At 54.6% G+C, this 20,170-nt stretch overlaps 8 protein-coding genes across 8 annotated transcripts; 4 read left to right on the top strand and 4 right to left on the bottom strand.

The window, feature by feature from the left end:
- Nucleotides 1-18: 18 nt before the first annotated feature.
- On the bottom strand, nucleotides 19-2,223 carry M421DRAFT_417934 (uncharacterized protein). The gene is made up of 2 exons (XM_033591629.1): nucleotides 1,143-2,223; nucleotides 19-1,094 (listed from the first exon to the last, which is right to left on the bottom strand). The coding sequence occupies exons 1-2, from the start codon at nucleotides 1,755-1,757 to the stop codon at nucleotides 342-344; spliced, it is 1,368 nt and encodes a 455-aa protein (XP_033451534.1). The 5' UTR covers nucleotides 1,758-2,223; the 3' UTR covers nucleotides 19-341.
- Nucleotides 2,224-2,617: 394 nt separating this feature from the next.
- Nucleotides 2,618-4,085, top strand: M421DRAFT_343408 (eukaryotic translation initiation factor 3 subunit I). The gene is made up of 3 exons (XM_033589503.1): nucleotides 2,618-3,034; nucleotides 3,097-3,567; nucleotides 3,616-4,085. The coding sequence occupies exons 1-3, from the start codon at nucleotides 2,923-2,925 to the stop codon at nucleotides 4,053-4,055; spliced, it is 1,023 nt and encodes a 340-aa protein (XP_033451533.1). The 5' UTR covers nucleotides 2,618-2,922; the 3' UTR covers nucleotides 4,056-4,085.
- Nucleotides 4,086-4,721: 636 nt separating this feature from the next.
- M421DRAFT_99152 (phosphoglycerate mutase family protein) lies at nucleotides 4,722-5,786 on the top strand (the record flags this gene model as incomplete). The annotated part of the gene is made up of 2 exons (XM_033598712.1): nucleotides 4,722-4,853; nucleotides 4,908-5,786. The coding sequence occupies 2 exons, from the start codon at nucleotides 4,722-4,724 to the stop codon at nucleotides 5,784-5,786; spliced, it is 1,011 nt and encodes a 336-aa protein (XP_033451532.1).
- A 297-nt stretch (nucleotides 5,787-6,083) lies between these two features.
- Nucleotides 6,084-7,060, bottom strand: M421DRAFT_343366 (multi protein-bridging factor 1). Its single transcript, XM_033589501.1, has 3 exons — nucleotides 6,834-7,060; nucleotides 6,490-6,715; nucleotides 6,084-6,419 (listed from the first exon to the last, which is right to left on the bottom strand). The coding sequence occupies exons 2-3, from the start codon at nucleotides 6,655-6,657 to the stop codon at nucleotides 6,105-6,107; spliced, it is 483 nt and encodes a 160-aa protein (XP_033451531.1). The 5' UTR covers nucleotides 6,658-6,715; nucleotides 6,834-7,060; the 3' UTR covers nucleotides 6,084-6,104.
- Nucleotides 7,061-9,290: 2,230 nt separating this feature from the next.
- Nucleotides 9,291-12,016, bottom strand: M421DRAFT_343182 (glycoside hydrolase family 37 protein). The gene is made up of 6 exons (XM_033589500.1): nucleotides 12,008-12,016; nucleotides 11,734-11,949; nucleotides 11,621-11,684; nucleotides 11,446-11,567; nucleotides 9,639-11,395; nucleotides 9,291-9,584 (listed from the first exon to the last, which is right to left on the bottom strand). The coding sequence occupies exons 2-6, from the start codon at nucleotides 11,857-11,859 to the stop codon at nucleotides 9,455-9,457; spliced, it is 2,199 nt and encodes a 732-aa protein (XP_033451530.1). The 5' UTR covers nucleotides 11,860-11,949; nucleotides 12,008-12,016; the 3' UTR covers nucleotides 9,291-9,454.
- A 1,056-nt stretch (nucleotides 12,017-13,072) lies between these two features.
- On the bottom strand, nucleotides 13,073-13,685 carry M421DRAFT_2789 (uncharacterized protein; the record flags this gene model as incomplete). The annotated part of the gene is made up of 2 exons (XM_033588890.1): nucleotides 13,073-13,531; nucleotides 13,584-13,685. The coding sequence occupies 2 exons, from the start codon at nucleotides 13,683-13,685 to the stop codon at nucleotides 13,073-13,075; spliced, it is 561 nt and encodes a 186-aa protein (XP_033451529.1).
- A 2,921-nt stretch (nucleotides 13,686-16,606) lies between these two features.
- M421DRAFT_342999 (uncharacterized protein) lies at nucleotides 16,607-18,755 on the top strand. Its single transcript, XM_033589498.1, has 4 exons — nucleotides 16,607-17,051; nucleotides 17,147-17,215; nucleotides 17,331-18,322; nucleotides 18,373-18,755. The coding sequence occupies exons 1-4, from the start codon at nucleotides 16,725-16,727 to the stop codon at nucleotides 18,587-18,589; spliced, it is 1,605 nt and encodes a 534-aa protein (XP_033451528.1). The 5' UTR covers nucleotides 16,607-16,724; the 3' UTR covers nucleotides 18,590-18,755.
- Nucleotides 18,756-19,235: 480 nt separating this feature from the next.
- Nucleotides 19,236-20,060, top strand: M421DRAFT_56642 (uncharacterized protein; the record flags this gene model as incomplete). The annotated part of the gene is made up of 1 exon (XM_033595422.1): nucleotides 19,236-20,060. A coding segment is annotated over one exon (825 nt), but the record flags the coding sequence as incomplete, so codon positions are not given.
- Nucleotides 20,061-20,170: the final 110 nt, after the last annotated feature.

Below are 20,170 nucleotides of genomic sequence, written 5' to 3'. Positions count from 1 at the left end.
GAGTCCAATGCGCTCCGACGCGAAAGTGCCAAACTTTTGCCGCGCCGGTCTCGCTTTGCGTACTAACCAGGATGGGACACCCTGATATGGAGACCCTGATATGGATTGCACCTCGAGGCTCGCATTCGTTGGGGCAAGGGAGGCTGAACAGCCAAAGTGCAAGGGACAGGCCTGCGGCTCGCTATCGTGATCTAGTTGGCGATGCCGCGATGCAATCAGCGCCAGAAGAAAAAATCGAGTTACGCCAGAAAAAAACTTCCGACTTACGCCAGAACAAGCTTTCGAGACACGCTAGAATAAGCTTTCCAAACACCTCACGGCTCCTGTTCCTTCGTCGGTTCCTACTCCTCCTCTTGCTGCTTGCACATGTCCATGAGGACGCCGTAGAGTACGAAGACCTCCTGTGCCGACGTCTTGATGTGCTCTTTGTGCTGAGCATGGCAGTACCTGGCGAATTTGTCCGGGTGCCACACGTTCCTCTCCTCCCTCAGCCAGTCATACGAGTACTTGCCCGAGCCCTCCAGCAGCGTCTGCAGGTCGTGGACGCAGATACCTGGTTGGGTGCCTTCTCTCAATGGCTGGCACGCCACCTTGGCGCATTCGCTCATGTAGTCGCGCAGAGGAGGGAAGTCGCGAAGCTGCCCGGGGACGAGGAGCCTCCGCATGTCCTCCTGGAACTGCTGGTATGTGCTGCGAGGGTCTCTGTGCACCCTGCTACCACAGAATGCGAGCCACGTGCCGTGCACCCAGCCTCTTACTCCTCCTCCAGCTTCGACGATATACCAGTTCTTCCCCATGTCCTCCCACACCTTGACTTTCTTGCCCTTCTCGAGCTCCAATTCCCAGGAGTCTTTCAAGTGCGGACGCCCAGTGCGCTTGCTAACAGCCCATCGAAAGAACTTGGGCTTTTCCGGCTCTCGCTCGACGTGCTGTAGACGGGTGTCTTGGGCTTCTAGTACGGGCTCAAGTGCTTCTGCTGTGTACACAGTATCTTGGTAGAAGCTGATGACGAATGGAGCCTCTTGTGCGTTGTGTTGCTTCTTGATGAGCGCAAACGTCTCTCCAACGGGGGCGTGCGGGTTGAGAGCCACGAGCTGTGTTTTGTTAGCCTGTGGTAATGGCATATCAGAGACGTTACTGACCACCAGCTCAGCCAGCTCCGTGAGACTCGGTGCTGCAGTCCCGCTTGACCAAAGCCTGGCCCAGGCCTGGTGAGCGATACTGGACTCAAAGTGCCAGAAGTACCCTTGCTGCCCTCCGATGAAGTATGATCCGTCGCCGTGCCATGTAACCTGGCTCAGTGTTCCCTTCAAAGAACCTCTAGTGACGGTGGCGGATCTCATGTGCGCTCCGCTCAAATGACACAGCTCAGCTTCTATTGCAGCAGGGACGCCGTGGCATGCCCATGACGCCTTTGCCCATGCGAAAAAAGAGTCGTTGTCGCCGAGTTGCACGCGTAGAGCGGAACAGAGGTCAGCCACCGGGCGGACTCTGTCGATGAACTGCTGCAGTGCTGGCGGGATGGTCTCGCCGACCTGGAAGGCAGATGTGCCATCTGTCATTTCGTAGGCAAAGAACCAGGAGTCAGGGCGAGATCCGTACGATGCCCACGTAATTTTCCTGACAGGCTTGCTTGAGATGTCGCCGAGCACTTCCATTGGAAGCTGTACGCTGTTGGTGGTTAACACGGGCGAAAGGATTAGGCGAAGTAACGAACGCGGCGTATCCGTTCGGAGTGGCGAAGAACTGCCTGGCATTGGGACCGAAAGCTACGATATACTGGTCAGTAGTGAGCTTCTCCAGGCGGTCGAGTGCGGTCGAAACCATTGTTGCATCTGGCGAATCAAGGTTAGACATGGTGCCGCACTGTACTATGACTGCCTGATTACTGGACTGCTGGGTTGTTGGTGTGATCTGTGTCTGCTGTTAGTGCGGTCAGTGACCAGCTGTCGGACGAAAGGTCAGGTCATCGACGCGATGGGGCGTGGAAAGGCAGATATGCGCGCCAAGGCTGGCGTTACCACGAGTGTCCTTCACTTCTAGAGCTTAAGGAATACGTGTACTCGTGCAAGTATACACGTATTCTACTTGATGGCAACCCGATTCTCTGGTTGTGCAAGCATGTCCGGCTTCTCGAGCCGTGCTGAGGCTTTTATCTTGGGAGCGATGAGGTGAGCGGGTTATGTCTTGCAGCAATGACAAGCTGTCTTGACGAAGACTTGCACGATAAGTAGATGGTCACAGAAGGTAATTCCGGTCCACGAAGATGATTCTTGTTTTGCCAGGTTGACTTTGACTGAAGGAGCCACATTATTAGTGCAACAAATCAGGGGATTAAATGCACGAGCGAATAATCGGGTCTGCAGATGTTGACTAAAGAAGAAGACGACACATTGAAGTAACTTACTAGCAGCCCCAATCGAAGAAGGAGAGCGGGTGAATGATGGATTAGGTTCGACTCAATGTGAATCACGACGCCTGAACGGCTTTTTTACGAGTAGCCCTTGCTCTTGTGATGCAGAACGAATGTGAGTCAGTAATGCCTTACGGTGTTGCTGGCGACATGGGCGTGCAGATGGACAGTGGCGGGAGGCAAGCGGCGGCGTCTGTCGAAGGCGTTGCCAGCTGGAGATTCAGTGAGGAAAGCTGCTGACGAAAGACGACTTCAAAACAAATTGCTCCTGAGCAACTCTGCGGTCAACGGTGTCTCTCAATGAAATCAACATGTGCAAGCCTTCACAGTGAGAGGTGAGACGAGGTGTGGCAGACGTCCATGAGACATGGAATTGCGGGGCACGCTAGCGGCTTCGAATTTCGTCCCACAGCGACTTCGAGACAACCAACAGGGCAGTGCGAGAGTCACCGCAACCACAAAGGCCACCCACCCCCCGAACCGCCTCCGCTCCTACACACACCGCAGTCATGAGGCCGATCCTTCTCTCCGGCCACGAGCGCGCGCTCACGCAGGTCAAATACAACCCCGATGGCGACATGATTTTCTCCGTCTCCAAGGACCATGTTGTGTGCGCATGGTGTCAGTAGCCCCGGCGCAGGTAGCGCGACTCCCGAGCGAATCCGGCCGCTGACAGGACGCAGATTCACACAACGGCGAGCGGCTGGGAACATACCACGGCCATGTCGGCGCGCTGTGGACCGTCGACGTCAACCCCACCTCGGAGCTGCTCGCGACCGGCGGCGCCGACAACACGATGCGCTTGTGGGAAGTCAAGACAGGCAAGCTGCTGAAGACGTGGGAGTTTGGCTCGTCCATCAAGCGCGTCGAGTTCTCGGCCGACGGCAGGCAGCTGCTGGGTGTCACGGAAAAGCGCGCCGGGCACCTGTCCACCATTGTCGTCTACGAGATCAACCCCGACGTCGAGGCCACCCAGAGCGACGAGCAGATTCTACGCATAGTCTGCGACGAGAGCAAGGCCACCGTCGCCGGCTTCTCGTACCTCGCCAAGTACATCATCTCCGGCCACGAGGACGGCTCCATCACACAGTGGGACGGCAAGACGGGCGAGCTCCTGAGCAGCAACTACGATGCACACGACGCCGACATGCAGAGTGCGTAGTCATCAAGTATACTTCTTGGATGAGGCTAACAGTGAGCAGTCACCGACCTCCAGTGGGCGCCCGACCGCACATACTTCATCACCGCCTCCAAGGACAAGACGGCAAAGCTCGTGGACGTCGAGACCCTCGACGTCCTCAAGTCCTACGTCGCCGACACACCCCTCAACAGCGCTGCCATCACCCCCGTAAAAGACTACGTCATCCTCGGTGGAGGACAGGCCGCCATGGACGTCACAACCACCTCTGCCCGCCAGGGTAAATTCGAAGCCCGCTTCTACCACAAGATCTTCGCCGAAGAGATCGGTCGCGTGCGTGGCCACTTCGGTCCCCTGAACTACGTCGCCGTGCACCCCCAGGGCACCTCGTACTGCTCTGGTGGCGAGGACGGTTACGTGCGTGTGCACCACTTCGACAAGCCGTACTTTGACTTCAAGTACGAGGTGGAGAGGGAGGCGGACCAGCAGCAGGCGAACTTGTGAGCAGCGCGTGAGCGAGCGACGACGTCAATGTAGACAGCGAGCTTGTAATGTACCAGAAGTTACGAGACATGTCTGGAATGGTGCATGCATGCAACGGCGTTCCGGATCCGGTTGGGTTGAAGGTTCTCAAAAGTTCTTGAGAGCGACCTGCAGATAGACGATATCAGAGCGATGTACCCGAAATGAACACCAGTATGAAAGCACACACTGAAGAGGGGAGCAGCAAGCTCTGGATGGTAGATGCACATGTCACAATGACTGACAATGTCTTGAGGGCTGTATAATAACCGAGACGTCTATGATACTCAAGACAAGTCAGGCAGGCTGTTACTGCTACGTCGCTACGATTAACCAACACCGACCGTGACTTGGTTCGATGCTGTGATTGGCTCACGTCACTAGCGTACAGCCTCACATCAACATTCATCACCACCTCACTCCATCAGTCGCACACAAGTCTACAAAACATTCCAATCTCTCCGCTGCCATCTCCGTCGATTCTCGAAGTGTGATGCTGACACCTTCCAATCCCAACAGATACAAAATCTTCGGCATAGGCATCTCCGCGTACAACACTCACGCTCTTCCACAAGTCAAGTCCACATGCTGACACCCCCCAGACCCATCTTCTTCGTCTCCACCCTCTTGATCTTCTTCATCTACACCATGTCCTCAGACAACACTCACAGTGTTCCCGTTCCAGCTGCCCCGCCACGTGACTTCCACTACAAATACACAGTACAGAAAGGCGTGTTTCTGCAATCCGAAGACTCCACCGACGACACCACATTCGACTTCGTAGGACAACCTTCTACCCACCATCAGAGACCCTCTGCCTAACACCGTCTACAGAAGAAGCAAAACTTCGGCCTGATAGACCGCTCGTACCCTACAGACTCGGACCAAGACAGTAAAGAGAAGATCTGGCCGCGCTTCGAGCACTACGCGCGCTCCCTCGCCTCCTCCGTCACAGACGGCGCGAGCTTCAAGGTCCTATTCCTCGGCCGCCACGGGCAGGGCTGGCACAACGTCGCAGAATCAAAATACGGCACCCACGCGTGGGATTGCTACTACTCGGCGCTCGACGGCCACGACGGCTTGGTATGGGCCGACGCGCACCTGACGCCCGTTGGCGAGCAGCAGGCGCAGGACGTCAACGCGCTCTGGGCTGAGAAACTCACCCAAGGCCTGCCGCCGCCGGAGACGTACTACGTCTCGCCGCTGACGCGAACGATTCAGACCGCGGACCTGTCGTTCCGGGGCTTGAATCTCCCAGCGGGAAAAGATTACACACCATACATTGTCGAACTGCTCCGCGAGGCGCTGGGCGTGCACACGTGCGACCGGCGCAGCACAAAGACAGCGCTCGAGCGCGCATTTCCCCATCTGAACTTCGAGCGCGGCTTCAGCGAGAATGATGCACTGTGGGAGGCCGACTACCGCGAGCCAAGACGCGCGAGGAAGTACAGGCTGGCTACGTTTCTGGACCGTGTGTTTGCACAGGACGAGAATGTGTTTCTGAGCCTCACCAGCCATTCGGGCGCGATTGCGAGCATCTTGGAGGCTGTGGGCCATCGGCCTTTCGCGTTGGAGACCGGGGGTGTGATTCCGGTGTTTCTGAGAGCGGAGAGGGTTGAGGGTTCGAGAGAGGTCCCGCCCAAGGAGCCCAGCGAGACGCCGCCCATGTGTGATGGGCCGTCTGCAGTGGAAGGGCATCAAGCTAGCATTTGAAGCGGAGTCACGAAGTATCAGCACGAGCCATTCTCCATCCACGAGTCTTGAATCGACAAATTGGGTCGCAAATCGTGGATTCACGGTATCTAATGCCGAACCCACTGCCTGTGTCAGAGCAAGGCTGATGTGGCAATCTGGCCCTCGCCTCAGCAATTCCAGCCTAAGCATGCCATTTTGATATTCCTCCGCCGAGATATCCATCTAACGCCCGCTAATCCAAAGACAAAAGCGCACTTCGACGCAGCCTGAACAGTCCCCCAAAGCCGGAAGAAGCCCCAAAGCCGCGCATCGGCACGACTCTGGTCTACCGCGCGCTCACTTCTTCTTGTTCGGGAACTTGGGCTGGCCGATCTTGTCGCCGCGCAGGATCACGTTGAGCACCCGCTCCATGTTGCCCAGCAGCTTCTGGTCGGGCGTCGCAGTGCCACGCTCAAAGTCCGCGATGATGGTCGGCGTGCTGTTGCACTTGGTGGCCAGGTCCTTCTGTGTCATGGTGGTGCCCTTGTCGTTCTTGGCCTCGGAGCGCGCCTTCGAGATCGCTTGGCCGATGACAGTGCCGACCGTCTTGGGCTTGATGATGTCGTCGCTGCGGTCAACCTTGGTGAGGCGCTGGCCTTCTGTGTTGCCGGACTGCAGGATTGTTAGAAAAGATCCCGAGTACCATTTACTGCTCGAGCGGCGAGTGCAGCGGGAGACTTACGGCGGTGTTGGCAGTGGTAAACTGCTTCTTGTCGGTCGAGATGACGGCGCCGCTGCGCTGGGCGGCGTTCAGAGCGCTCTTGCCCTTGACGACGGCCTCGCGGGGTCCGGCAGCGCCACCGCGAGCGCGGCTGCCAATCTTGGTGACAGAGTTCCAGTCGTCAGACATCTTGTGTTATACGTGTTGCTGAGAAGATGTGTGTCGTGTGTGAAGGCTGGGTGATGATCTAGAGGCGGGGTGAGTCTTGTGCTTGAGCGGTTGACCCGGCGCTTTGTCGGGCGGCGAGCATGAGATTGAGAGAGAAGAGGAATGTCGGCGAGTGCTGCGGTGAGCGGTGAACTTACATTTTGTGCTGCGTGTGTCGTGGTCTCGATCTCTGAGCGGCCATGATTCACAAGTCGGGCAGTGAGGTCACCGCCACACTTGTGGCCCGTGCACGATGGGCTTCGAGCATCTTCCATCGCTGTCTTCGCCCTTGCGCCCTTTTATCTCACCCATCACAAGCAGCGAAAGTGTGGCTGAGTAGTATCACAAGGCTGACACTGATTTCTAAAATGAATTTACTCTGTGGTCAGCCAGTGCGTTTGTCACGATTACAGTTTGATGACCGATAATCATTGGTACTCAAATGCCCCGTTTGCCTAGCTAGCATTCACACCAAAACCAGTGAGAGCATCTGAGGATATGCTACACCTGCGTATTGCCTTAGACGTAGAACAAACCCGTCTAGAGCATTCCATGTACTATTGGCCTAATGCTTAGGTGTCTGTCTCTCCTTGGAGTCCTTGGAGATACCATGAACAGGCGCTGGTGCTTTGAACGGAACACGTACAGCGATGTACATTTGTCTACATGTCTCCTCGAGCATCACACTGGATTGCAGGCTCATGATATCACGACTCCATGAAGTATATAAGGTAGAAATCCCGTGCAGCCCTGGCGGCGACCCCGCTGTCGAGACATCGACCAGACTTCAGCCTTGTGGTCCTCTCCCAGCTTATCTCCCCACAAGACCGATACCACCTTCGGCTGAACTTGAAATCATTGTTCGTCGACGGCCGAAGTCGGAGCTCGCGACACCAATCTATGTGCCTTTGGGCTGTGGCCAGATGCGTTTGCTTCACCAGAGTCCCGGAGTCCTCGAAAACAGCCCCTTGGTGCGTTTCCGTCCAGTGACCTGTTTGGAATCGACCTCCCTTCATCCTTCGCTGCAACGACAATGATGCGAACACTCACATTATGATCAATCTTACCAGTATTGCAAACGATCAATGGGGTCATGCCTTCCACAGCAACACCTTCGACAGGTGGGGAGTACCTCCAGGAGCGAGAGAATTTGAATCAAGCGTTTATTGCAACCATACTCAAAAGTATGGTCTGCAAGAGTATACCATCATTTAAATATCACGTTGCTCGTATCTTTAAGACTTTGTACGGCCAAGAAAGAGGGAAGAAGATGCTTCCAATATCCTTTCTGATGCCATTAGAGAGCGTTGACCCAACATTCGCGAACACATTATATGATCCCAATACATAAGACCATATAAATAGTTGCATCCTGAGGATTATCAGAGTCCCACAACATACACACCCTGTCTAGCCTTTATCTTTATAACCTGCCACTCCGCTTCCCTTCCATTCCCACCCCATCGCCGCTCCAACATCATCAACACGTCTGCTTCCCACACCAGTGCTGCAGCGACTCCATCTTCCGTCCATCATCCGCTGTCAGTTAAGTTCATCCATCCCGCGCAGTCACCAGACTCACCCCCCACCCCCCCCCCATTACTCCGACGCAGCACATCCGCCAAATCCTAAACCGCCTCAAATTTGATACAGCTGCTCCTCCACCCTAGCAATACACGGAACTAAATCACGTTCAAAACCCACAGCGCCGAACGCCCACTCAACACCGGAACAAAAAGGCCATGGCAGACGTGCAGGCTGCTCGAACCAGAACCGTGATTGCGAGATATCAGGATCAGCGGAGGAGATACGAGGCGGCGTGGCTTGGAATGGAGGCTGGAAGAGATATGCAGGATACAAAATCGGCAACACATATTCTGAAGTTGGATCCGCGAACGTCCCCTCACTCGGCGTATGGCGATTGCGGATCTGGTTCAGGCGAGAACCGGGCGCTGTGGACCGCGCCGCTCCGGAGGTCGTGTAGGCAGCTGCGACACAAACGTCAGTCTGACCTCCATTGCAAGACGTTTGGACTCACGGGTAGGAAGACATTGCGCCGGCAGCGCCATACCCGGGCCCTGGAACAGCTCATATTCCCTGTACTCCTCGTATGAATCGACTCTCTTTTCCGTTTCTGACAAACTCCCCTCCTCCTCCTCCTCCTCCTCCTCCCCCTCGCCAGGAACAATTTTATCCTGATAATGTCCAGTGCGGAACGTAACGGTCGGAGCATCGTGCTCAGACCCCGCCCAGCTTCCCCAATTTGATCGAGACTTCGGGCGACTCAGTATCTCGTAAGATATGCTGAACTTCCAGGCGGTGTAGCAGTGGCTCAGGGTCTGCTCGAGTTGCAGCCGTAGGGACTTCTAACAGGGGTGGAGATGTCGTGCCATAACACCTACGGAGACTTCCCACTACACGAGGCAAACCTACGCTCAACCTTTATTGAACCAAGAAGTCTTTAGGCTTTGCTGCCTCCACGAGCGGATTCTTTCACAATGGTTAAAGATGTTCGAACCCGTACAAGCGCCTTCGCTGAAGCCATGAATGCAAGTTTGGAAGCGGTTTGTGCATAAGCGACCTGCTGCACCGCTCGCTTTTTAGGCACCTACAATTAGCAGATCGATCGATGGCCATAATATCAAAATTGTTCGTTGATCATAGGGCTTCTAAGTTTACATCAAAGCAGCGCTATACACTGTACAAGCAAGCATGCAGTTCTGCAGTATCTCAAACGCCAACGAGCAAGCACACATTGAAAGTTAAAACGTATGAGCGCTCAAGCCAAACCAAGGTTAGACATAGCCTTCTCGTAGTCGTCCCATTTGGTGAGAGCGCCAAGCGCACGACGCTGGTGTGCGCTGAGGAGTGTCATGCCGTAGATGTAACTGGCGTTGACCCAGCCGAAACTATTCAATGTCAGCGACTAGTTTCATGATAATGTCAAGCCGTGAAGAACTTACCCTTCACGAGGCACACCCTTGAAGTCGCTGCCCTGATTACCATACTCAGCCTCGACCTTGTGGGGATCGATCTGTCTTGTGACATCGTATTTCTCGACGACGACTCCGTTGAAGTCAACGAATGCCTTTGTAACCATGTACAACCATCGGTAAGAAAGTCGCTGAGCTTCCTCGTCGAAGCCATAACGCTGCAGACCGACCCAGGCCAGGATTTGCTGTGGTGCCCAGCCGAAGGGGTAGTCCCACTGTCGATTAGGGCGATCGAGACCAACCTTGCCACGGGACTTCTCAGTACCCGAGACTAACCCGCCAAAGACCTCAAACAGCGGCAGAGCCTTGTCCACAAGAGTTTGAGCTTGGCGTGGTGTCGCAAGACCTGACCACATGGGCCAGAACGTCGTCGCGGATTCGTAGTTGGTGCGTTCCTTCTTCTTAGTGTTATAGTCGAAGTACAAGCCAGCTTCCTCATCCCAGAGGTACTTGTCAACCTTTCTGCGTCGGTCTCTGGCACGGCGCTCCCAAGCGGCAGAGTGCTCGACGTGGCCAGGCTTCATGTCAGCACATAGGAACCCTTCTGGGACCTCGAGCTTGTCATTGAAATGATTCCGAATAACACGGCCAATGTCGACCTCGTACTTGTATAGCAAGGCGTTAATATCGACACATGCTAGATCGGCAGCGACGGTCTCGAGACGGTAGGATGTGTCGTGTCCAGACTCACGCACAGCGCGGTCGTGCAGGAAGTACTCATCCAGTTCCTTGAGAGTCTCATCATCAACACCTCTGCGGTAATTATAGGCCTCGACGAACTCCTGGAAGCTCATGTTGTGCTTCTTGGCGAATGGTTCAAGAACATGCTCGAAATGCGAAGCTTCAGTTTCGGGTGGCACGCCCTTACCCGTGGGTCGGTAGCGCGTGAGACCAGTCTCCGGGTCCAGTCGAGGGGCGTTCATCCATACCGAGTGGTACTCCTTGATAGCGGCGAGAATGGCCTCCCTGAGGAAGTCTAAAGCGCCTTCTTCGTGTTTGATGCGTTCATAGACACGCAAAGCCATGTCTGTCAAGAATGGCGGTTGCGATCGACAGAGATAGTACGTTCGGTTGGCGTTGAGAATCTTGTTGTAGTGCTTGATGCAGAAGCAGAAATGGATGACCATTGACTTCACCAAATCAACACGGTCATTGACCAGAAGACCAAGCGACTCCATGTAGCTGTCCCAGCCGTACAATTCGTTGAAGCGGCCGCCAGGCACAACGAATGGAAGACCTCTCAGATCCTCCTTGCCGGTCTCGGGGTCAATCCACTTCTCCATGGCGATAGCGAGCAGACCTGGTGCCTTATTCAGGTCACGCACGTACATCTCATCGTCGACAGGCTCCTTCAGCCATTGAACATCGAGGCGCATATCTGGATGTTCCCTGGCGATGCGAGTGTAATATTCGTATTGCTCGGGAGCACCGGGAGGAATGTAGATACGAGGGCGTGGGTCGTCTGTCCAATCCTTGGGATCGACACCGACCTTGGCAATGTTGGAGCCATCAATGCGGCGGGTCAGGCCGTCCCAGAAGGAGAACTGGATAAGTCGTGAGAGGCGGTTTACGGGGTTCTCATTCAGACGCGCTTCGTCGAGGACAATGGTCTTGCGGCCGTAGTCTTTGGCGAGGGTGAGCTCCTGCAGCAGATTGGAGAGCATGTATGTGCCGCGCACATCGAACTTGTTGTGGGCATTGGATGCCAGGGTACCGAGCGACAGCACCTGTCTATGTCAGCAATGCCCGCAGACGTGTTCATGTATGCTGGCCGCACCTTTGGGCCCTTGTCGTCGATTGTGATCTGGTAGTTTCCGTCCGAGTCCTCTCGAGAAAGGAGCGTCTTCAGGGTCTCTTCGACCTGAACAAGGAAGCGGCGGGGCTGGAGAGATTGTTCGTCTGCGGCGGTCAGTGTGCGCACTCTCACACAGGCATTGGTGGCTGACCATGACTGATACGGCGGCCCTGGGACACGCCCTCGGACAACGAGGCATTGCGGGCAGAGCGGTCTACGTTCTGTAGTCCGTCAGTACTCGCACTCGCTGCTTAGTCACATGCCACTCACAGCCGAGTAGGTGCGTGCCCTGGCATGCTTGCGCGAGTGGCTCTCTCCGTAGTAAACCTGAGGTGTTGCCAAGGGATCGTGCGCGACGGTAGAGGTACGACGGGGCTTTGAGGATTGCGAGCTCATGCTACGGGGGTCTGACAGGCCGTTACTGCTCTAAGGCGTAGTGGGTGTGTGTAATGGTGGGCGCTGAAGATACTGTTGCTATGGCGTAGGCTATGACCTAGTGTGTTAGCACGCCGACACGCTGGTGGAGACGAGGGGTGGGGCGTACGCTGTGAGCGATGTTTCTAGGATCGAAAGCTGTCACACGAGGTAAACGTGCAATGCAGAGGGTAAGGAGTGTGTGGGAATGCGAATGTCGGTGAGGCCAAAAGCTGACACTAGGTAGGGGCTTCATTCACGATGCTTCGCAGAGTGCAGGTGCAGTCACTTTGCAGCTGAACGCAGCAGCGAACGCCAATCGCCAGCTGACGGCTTTGGAAAGTGGACCGTTCGACCCAGGAAGGACACAGGACCGAAGAGCCATTATTGGCAATAGCAACGATGGCGCCAGAGGCAGTCGCGATGTCTCGTCGCACCTGCCCTTTCTTTCGAATCTCAAAACCAAGCGTCACCTCTGCCATTCGAATTCTGAGGCCCACCCAGACGTCATTTCTCACCACATCTTCCCCATTACCACCTCGTTCAGGGACGCCGTTGCCCTTCAATAATTGCTCACTGTCTCCTGTTTTTGTTTTTGTGTCGCGCATTCACTTCGGCGTGACTGCTGCAGCTGCGCTGCGGTCACTGGCTCGGCTGTTTGGTTAGCTGTACAGCTGGCTTTGGAGCGTGGGCGTGCAGCAACCACCCCACGCCAGCCACGGAGCCTTCAATTCACCGAGATGCACAATAACATCAAACACGTCAAGCAATTTGTGCAGCAATGGTGCGGCAATGCTGGAGCAATCATTGCTAGGCAGTTTGCACAGATCGAGGGGAGGTTTCAAGGGAAGATGTTCTTCCAGCGACAACTACCTCAAGCTTGCCTTTCCAGGTCTGCAGGGCTGCAGGGTTATCAACAATCTCGGCTCTCCAAAGTTCCGCCAGCATCACGGATTCCCTCATTGTTGAAGTGTGAGATATTGTGGTAGTATTCGTTCTCTTCCGTTCTCGTCCATCGTGGTTCTATTCGTCGCCACTATTATACAACACGAGGTCATGCGTCGTGTCTTCCAGGATTTTCCTGGGATATGCAAACAAAGAAAACAGCAGCGCTATGTCAGTCAATAAATCGAAACCCAAAACACCAACGCTAAGTATGATCAACCGAAGTCAGCAAGCACTAATGGGCTCAAGCTCATGCCGCGTTCCTCTCGCACCGCCTCTTCTTTCCGAGGCTCCTCCAGCTCCACTTCTTCTCACTCCTCTCTCGTGTGTCGACTCGACTCAAGGTGTCCGAGTCTGGTCGCGGGCTACCGCAGCTGTCTGAGGATCTCGACCCAGTCTCGATGCTGCCGGTGTCGACGCGAGCCATTTCGACGGCGAGCCTCTGCAGGTCGATACCCTCGGCGTCAGGGCAAGACATCTTGCGGTTGTCGAGGTCTCCGTGCGTCATGGCGAGGAATCCGGATGTGAAGCAACCACCGTAGATCTTCATGGCTTCCAATGATGCGGCCTTCCTCAGAGCGATATTGTACCTCCTAGTGTCGAGGTCCTCGTCACCAGACTCGCTCAAGTCGTCCTCGAAGCGGTACAGCTCTGACGACTCTGCCCATTTTCGGTCTTGGTCACATAGACGATCTTGGGAAGCAGTGCACTACAGGTCGGTGTCAGCAATGGCCACAATCAAGATCCAACGCAAAACGTACGTTGGTGTACGTGGAGCTGTGAAGTCTGAGGTTCTTCTCCGTGAGGGAGTTCTGTCCAGACTGGACTGTCTTTTTGGTCTTCATGCTGAGGCGGCCAACCATTGTCAACTTCTGGGATGTGGCGATGGTGGTGCGGGAGATTGTCTCGGTAAGGTGCTCTGAAAAAACTACTTGAAGGCTAGTGATGGCGTTGATATTTGCTGGAGTCAGTCGAGCTGTTGATGGGTGTGAGCAACTCAGAAGGCGGTCCCTTTCCGAGTATCTTATACAAGCATACCGAAAGGCATCTCAGCCCGCGAACGAAGCGTCTTCCCGCGAACGGACACTACGGCGCCGCCTGCAGCCTTCTCTTCAAGGATTCTTACCCACCACCACAGCGCCAGTAACGTGGTACACGCCAGCGGAGCCTGCCACATCGCATTCCTGTTGTCGCTTCTTGGCCTAGATTAGCGCTTGCTCGCTTTCGGCTGCTGTCAGAGCAGGGGCCCCATGGCTGATCCCCTAGAGCCCGAGCTCAAGGACCTGTGCCCTTACCAGACCTGGAGATCAGTGGCTTGCGGACCCAAGCTTGGGAGATGACCACGGATCTGGGAGACAGCGAATCCGGCCCCCAAAACCTTCGACGCAAGCCTCAAGTGCAACACGTGGCCAGCTATTCCGACCTTTTCATACATTTGCTTTTGCGGTAGCGAATGCCGAAATGTCCTCTCAATAAGCTCCTAAACCACATAAGCATTCGCTACCAAAGCCCAAGGCGTCATGTATCCGCGTTTCAGGCATTGTGTTATGGCGGTCGCCAGCGTTACGCAGATAACACAGCTTGCAATCAAACATCTTGAAACACCGCGTCGCAGACCCTCAGGCCTTGTGCATCGCGACCCCATGTCAGCCTACACCCTGCAGCATCAGGAATTGCAGTTCGGACCTTACGGTCATCATTGGAAGATTGCTAGGCTGCAGACCCCGGTGACTGCGAGCGGGGCAATTATGGCGCGCAGAAAAAGCATCAATCTGTGCGTTGTCCACGGCAAGCGAAACACTCGGCACAAAGCCCAGGGCTGAGGGACCGAGAAGTTCACCAATCTCACGGCGATGCAAGGAAAGCGTTCCTGACAGCTTGGATGCAGGGATCTATTCTTCATATGGTTGTGACACAGGAGCTACTTTTCCGGCCCGTGCGACTACCTCCACCATTTCACATGGCTGGCAATCGTCGCAAATCATATGCAGCGCCTCCTTTTACGTGCAGCTTCTTTGTTGTTCTTTGTTTCCACGCATACCAGCGAACAATTACATGGAAAATGAGATGCTGCAGTTTGACCCATTATGACAGGGTTAGGGGTCGATTGTGTGCTCTCGGAGTCCACGATAGCTCAGCTCAGCCAAGCAAGAGAAACGATTTTCGCTAGTCATTTGTCAGCCTCGCTTCTCCCGGCACCAGTCTCCACGTCTCGCTATTGTATATCGTTTGCCGCCGAACACCAGCAGCTTTCGCATGTTACCGTGAAGACCGTGCTGGCGTAAGTGGTTCTCCAAGGCTCTCAATGCGTTCACGCGGTCGGGATTTTTCCACCGACGCCGTCGTGGTTGTGCTGAACGGTAGATGGTGCAGCACGCTACAGTATTGCTCTACTCACGCGGCTCTCGCGTCTCCAACAGCTTCGACAGCAATTTTTTAACTGTATTAATCTGTGGACTGCCGGTCTATGAGAGGGCCTTCGTGTCACCTGCGCCAGTGCACGAAGCACGTAGTGCTTTTCCCCAACCCAGTGTCAGACCCTGCGAGCCCAATAACTCTCATGGTGAGGTCACCTGCATCCTTCGTGCGCATCTGAGCGGCAATCCAACACGACGGCAAAAAGATCTGGCGCATAGCTCAGCCTTGTCCGTGTCCGCAGCCTCGTTTTCGGGTTTCTGGGGAGGAGGACCGTAAGTGTGAACAGGGGTTCGACAGGGGGTGGTTTGCGAACGCGATGCGGCACGGACAGATCGCCATTGCGATTCGGCGACGTCGCTACATCCCTACAATATTCATACAGAAACGGTCACCATTTGAGATGTATCATAGCCCCATCTCATCGCCGAAAGGGTTCGATCTCTCACAATACCGGGGACTTCGTGCGGCGCAGTAGGCAGAAAATAGATGCTGATGTGCACGAAGGATCGCGAAGTGGATCTCACGCACAAGCGCCTCGCCGACCTTCTTACGAGTGCGAGGCTGCCAGCCGTATCCATCCAGCAGCTTGGGGTCGGACACCAACGCACCCGTGCAGGCACGGACGGGCGGTAAAAGTGACGTTAGAATCAGAAACATGTCGGCGTTCTGAGTATTGGAGATACGGATCTGACTCGTGTCAGAAAGTGGAGATGATGTGAGGCATGCTTTTGGCTGTGATCTGAGCGGTCGTGCGACGCGGGTGTCCTTTGGCTGATCCGGCGGTGAGGTTGTTGGATATAGGGCTCCAAGGCTGAATCGATGGCGTGTAATGGGAGTACAAGCATCAGTGAAGCGAGTTCTGTGGCAGCAAAATGCTGTGATCCCTCATCAACCTTCCAAAACTACTTGCTGACTGTCTCGCAGCATTCCAGTACTGAGGTTCTTGATTACATGACAACTCGATCCCTCCAGACAACAGTCGCACATCTACTGAGTCTCAACTTCGAACAATTCTATCCACTGCTACTCGGTAACCCAGCGTTTTGGGTATGATCGGCGCAGCCCGTGGGGTTGGCAAAAAGATGAGTTACAGTCGGCCCTTGCGGAGGGTTGACCTCGACAACACGAAGGGGCCAATAACTTGCAATTTCCAACACTCAGCTCAAAGGGGAGCTAGTCAAAGGCGGCTTGGAGCAGACAGTCGTTCCATGTTGCACAGCCCGTACACACATCCGTGTAGATTCTAGGGGCCTTGACGACATCAATTGGCCATTTAGTTACACTATGCAACACCCGGTGGCAAGAATAGATCATATGGTCGATTGACGTCGCAGGGCCATGCAGACATATGTGCGGAGGAGTCGAGACTTTAATGATGTTCGAGGTGTAAGAGGGGTTGGACCCTGTTGCTACTCATTCTCAATACATGAGACGTGCGATAGCAAGGAAGCAGCCTGAGTGGTCTATGCAAGATCGACCACGTAATGGTCTGGCAATCTGAGCACAGCTATCAGCGTTTGGACGACTCATTTCCTCAACGGGGTCTCAACACTGCAGCATCGAGTGCTTATCGAGTCCAACGGTGGCAACATTCAGAGTTACTTCGCTTGGTTGCGGAGCCTTTGAACACTCTGCCCTTTCGCACAAAAGCCTGTCAATCTCTCTCCTGTTGGAATGCGGAAGTCGACGAGGCCAGAATACTGCGCCACACGACCTTAGGCGGTGATACTAGACGGACGATGCCTATATTCAGTGGCCGTGGAGACCGGATGGACTTTGGCTTTCCGGCACCACCAGGACGGAGCGGACAAGTAAGTTATCCTGCATCTAGTGTTCATCATGGCAGTTGCCGAACCCGCGGACTCTAGCAATGGCTTTGACTTCACGGTCCTGACACAAAAGGCAGACGGCCAAAGGAGACATCGGTTGGACACCATCAAATCACGCTCAATCGAATAATTCTCGCCTTGATTCGGTAAGTCTCTGTTCGTGGTTTGTAAAGATTGCGCTTCTCGATACACAAAAGTCACCACCACCCTAATCTGGCAACCGAGGGGCATCACTGGGCAGCGACTGACGCACAATGCCAGTACTTTACATGCAAACCTTACTCTAAAGTTCCATCCACCGATAAGCTTATTCGAAGTGCCATTAGCCAGCTTTCTGCTGAGCTGGAGAATCAGCCGGGCGTACCGGAATCTCTGAGCCCTTCGTCCACTATTAGCACTGTCCAAGATTATGGCACGCCACCCACACCAACTGCAGCAACTGGTCCATACCCTTTCGAGCTTCTAGCCTTAAAGACAACTCTTTCCCTCGTCCCAGCCCCGTCCACTCTGCGAGACGAGCAACAGCAACGCCCGCGTATACAGCAGAGAATGACCACCAATCGTAAGCTAACAATGGTACGCCAGCATCAGTATCGGGGATCGAAGTTACGCACGGAAGTGCGCTTCGACGATGATTCTTTCCAAATGCCTCACACTGTCAACGCTGCCGAATTTAGTTCTTGGGGACGAAGCCCGTCCCCTAGTCCATGGCCTAGCTCATACAATCATCTTAGTACTGCGGGCCATGGTGTGGATGTGTATTGCGAGTACGATGATCACGATTGTACCCGTCAAGAACCGCCGCCGGAGCGACCATACTACCCCAGCTTAGCGACTCAGGCGTGTATCCGCATGCCGCAACAAGCATTCAGGGAAGAGCGAGAAGCCGAATGGAACTACCGCTTCCCCACCAGCGAGGCTTTCAAGCACGAAGGCAAGGAGTGTGTGTCACCTGTATGCTCAGCGCCCGGTTCAGGATACAATTCCCATATAACCACACCTTTCGGTACTCCACCTGATTCGCCGGCTGATACACCTCCTGGATCGAAGCCAGCTTCGTTGCGGATAATAAAACGTGGTGGAGGTGCTTTCGAAGGCATGGACATTGACAAAGACTTTGATGGAGGACCTGTAGATTCTATGGATGCCCTGACTGCTCATCCTGGCGGTACAAGACAAAGTTCCTTGAACACTCACTCGCAAACCCAGCTTGCCAACAAGACGAGTGTGCCGTTTTGGAGGCAGAGATCAGCGTATGTAGAAACCACCCACATGTGTAGTAACTGAGCTGACACGATGACAGTGACAAAGCCTTTGCAAAGGGACTCCTCGAGCGAGAGAAAGTCAACGGGGTTCTGTTCCCGTCCCATCCCGAGTCGATCGATTCCGGGTCGCAGGCATCGCAAAGCGCAGCTACTGATAGTCACTGTATACGCTTAAGCAAGCTGAAGAAGATTTTCGGGAGCGAGAAAGGGAAGACGAGGAAACAAACGCCCAGAGCTCCGCCAAACGCAGAATAGTCACGCGTAAATTCTCGGAAGTCGAACGTCCGATGCCATGGATTTGCATAGACGGGAAAGACTTTATGTGGCAATCATTCGCCCAGCGGGAGTTGAGTCACGCATACGCCGGGCGGAAATTAAATCTTCGCATACATTCGCTTCTAGTCGCTGAGCACTGTATGGGAATCTTTCCTGTTTTTTCGAGACGAGACGTGCAGTAGCTCTCATTAAGTGACCTTCGTAGTCAGCAACGAAGACGCGACTGCGCAACGTAGCCACTCAAGATCAAACACATCGCACCTGAACAGCGCACTCAGTGCTTTCATCTCGTTCTGTCTGCAGCAATATTATGATCTGCAGCCAAAATTCTGCCTTCACTTGCACTCCATCCGTTTGCTCCAATAACCCACCTTCCACATCCTCACACACCACCGCCCACCCAACTAACTCAACGCCCATAGTCAACAAGATGCCGCACGACCTCCCCCATCCATCTCTCACACCACTAGCGCAATCTGGTGCTGTCACTACCATCAACGGTCTCACCTCGCCTGACAGTCCCTTTACACCGAACTGTTTCGCTGCGCTCGATGTCCTCACGCCCAAAGATCGGACGCATTTAGAAGAGCTATTGGCTTAAGAACTGCGCTGTGTTTCCGCAGGCCATCTTCCCGACATTATATTGATCGATATCCTGAAGCAAACAGAGAAAACAAAGCTGAGAAACGTACCGCGCGACATTGAACTTGCTTGGTTTCTACGCAATCGCACAGTTATAGACACGCACAATGGTAAAGCGAAGAAAGGCGACTCGGTACAAAGTGAACATGCTGCAAGGGCAGTCTGGTGTTACCGCCTCGATCCCGTGCGGCAGTTCCAGTGCTACCACGATACTGTACGCTGGAATCTCGCAATCCTCATCGCGCTCTTGAAGTCACACACCCTCAACAAGCACGCAGGATCTGAGTACAATACTAGAGAAGACGGAGCGCAGCGCAACTGCGGGAAGGATAGAAGGCACGCGAACGAGCCGAGCCTCTTGCCTGCGACGGTGCGGTTCATGACGGCGTATCTAGCGGCGGTACTGGAGCACTACTTGTCGCCCACGGCGTTTGACAGACGCAAGGAGTTCATCCGGCTCTGGAGAAATGGGAGGATGGATCTGTTCACGATCCACAAGTCGTGGGCGAAGAAAGCACTGCAGAAAGGAACGAAGCGCCTGGGCAAAGACTGGGAACGCGAGTTGAGCTTCGTTCGTCGCCATCTCGGCTCCTCCATCTACTCCGCCAGCGTGGAGAAATTCAGCGGCACCATTATCCCCGGGCGCGGCTCATCCCTGTCCCTCATCGCCAAAGGTTTCATCGCCAAAGGTGGAGGACAAGGCAGTGTGAACCACAGCAAAGTGGAGGGCCTGAGCACGGGGCTCGCAGGGAACGAGCTGCTAGATGCATTAAGGGCATCTTGTCCGGTGCCTGCAGGGCAAGACTAAGAACACACCCAATCGGGTGATGAAGAGGGTACGATGGTGTGCGACTTGCGGACCGCCATCACCTTCGTCCAGAACGTGAGGCTGCAGGACATGCTACCCGAGCTGATGCG

This window comes from Didymella exigua (genome assembly GCF_010094145.1).
Source record: "Didymella exigua CBS 183.55 unplaced genomic scaffold M421scaffold_6, whole genome shotgun sequence".
In the NCBI taxonomy this organism is placed as follows: Eukaryota; Fungi; Ascomycota; class Dothideomycetes; order Pleosporales; family Didymellaceae; genus Didymella; species Didymella exigua.
Note: the sequence above shows the minus strand (reverse complement) of the source record. Positions and strands in the feature narration are given on the sequence as shown.

Coding starts and splice junctions, on each gene's coding strand:
- M421DRAFT_417934 (XM_033591629.1), bottom strand. CDS start 1,757: ATGCCAGGCAGTTCTTCGCCACTCCGAACGGATACGCCGCGTTCGTTA. Junction 1,095..1,142: donor CGGAGCTGGCTGAGCTGGTG/GTCAGTAACGTC, acceptor AACAAAACACAG/CTCGTGGCTCTCAACCCGCA.
- M421DRAFT_343408 (XM_033589503.1), top strand. CDS start 2,923: ATGAGGCCGATCCTTCTCTCCGGCCACGAGCGCGCGCTCACGCAGGTC. Junction 3,035..3,096: donor CCATGTTGTGTGCGCATGGT/GTCAGTAGCCCC, acceptor GACAGGACGCAG/ATTCACACAACGGCGAGCGG. Junction 3,568..3,615: donor ACACGACGCCGACATGCAGA/GTGCGTAGTCAT, acceptor AACAGTGAGCAG/TCACCGACCTCCAGTGGGCG.
- M421DRAFT_343366 (XM_033589501.1), bottom strand. CDS start 6,657: ATGTCTGACGACTGGAACTCTGTCACCAAGATTGGCAGCCGCGCTCGC. Junction 6,420..6,489: donor TTACCACTGCCAACACCGCC/GTAAGTCTCCCG, acceptor ACAATCCTGCAG/TCCGGCAACACAGAAGGCCA.
- M421DRAFT_343182 (XM_033589500.1), bottom strand. CDS start 11,859: ATGAGCTCGCAATCCTCAAAGCCCCGTCGTACCTCTACCGTCGCGCAC. Junction 11,396..11,445: donor TCGACGACAAGGGCCCAAAG/GTGCGGCCAGCA, acceptor TGACATAGACAG/GTGCTGTCGCTCGGTACCCT. Junction 9,585..9,638: donor AAGGGTGTGCCTCGTGAAGG/GTAAGTTCTTCA, acceptor GACATTGAATAG/TTTCGGCTGGGTCAACGCCA.
- M421DRAFT_342999 (XM_033589498.1), top strand. CDS start 16,725: ATGGTCTGGCAATCTGAGCACAGCTATCAGCGTTTGGACGACTCATTT. Junction 17,216..17,330: donor ATAATTCTCGCCTTGATTCG/GTAAGTCTCTGT, acceptor GCACAATGCCAG/TACTTTACATGCAAACCTTA. Junction 18,323..18,372: donor TTTTGGAGGCAGAGATCAGC/GTATGTAGAAAC, acceptor ACACGATGACAG/TGACAAAGCCTTTGCAAAGG.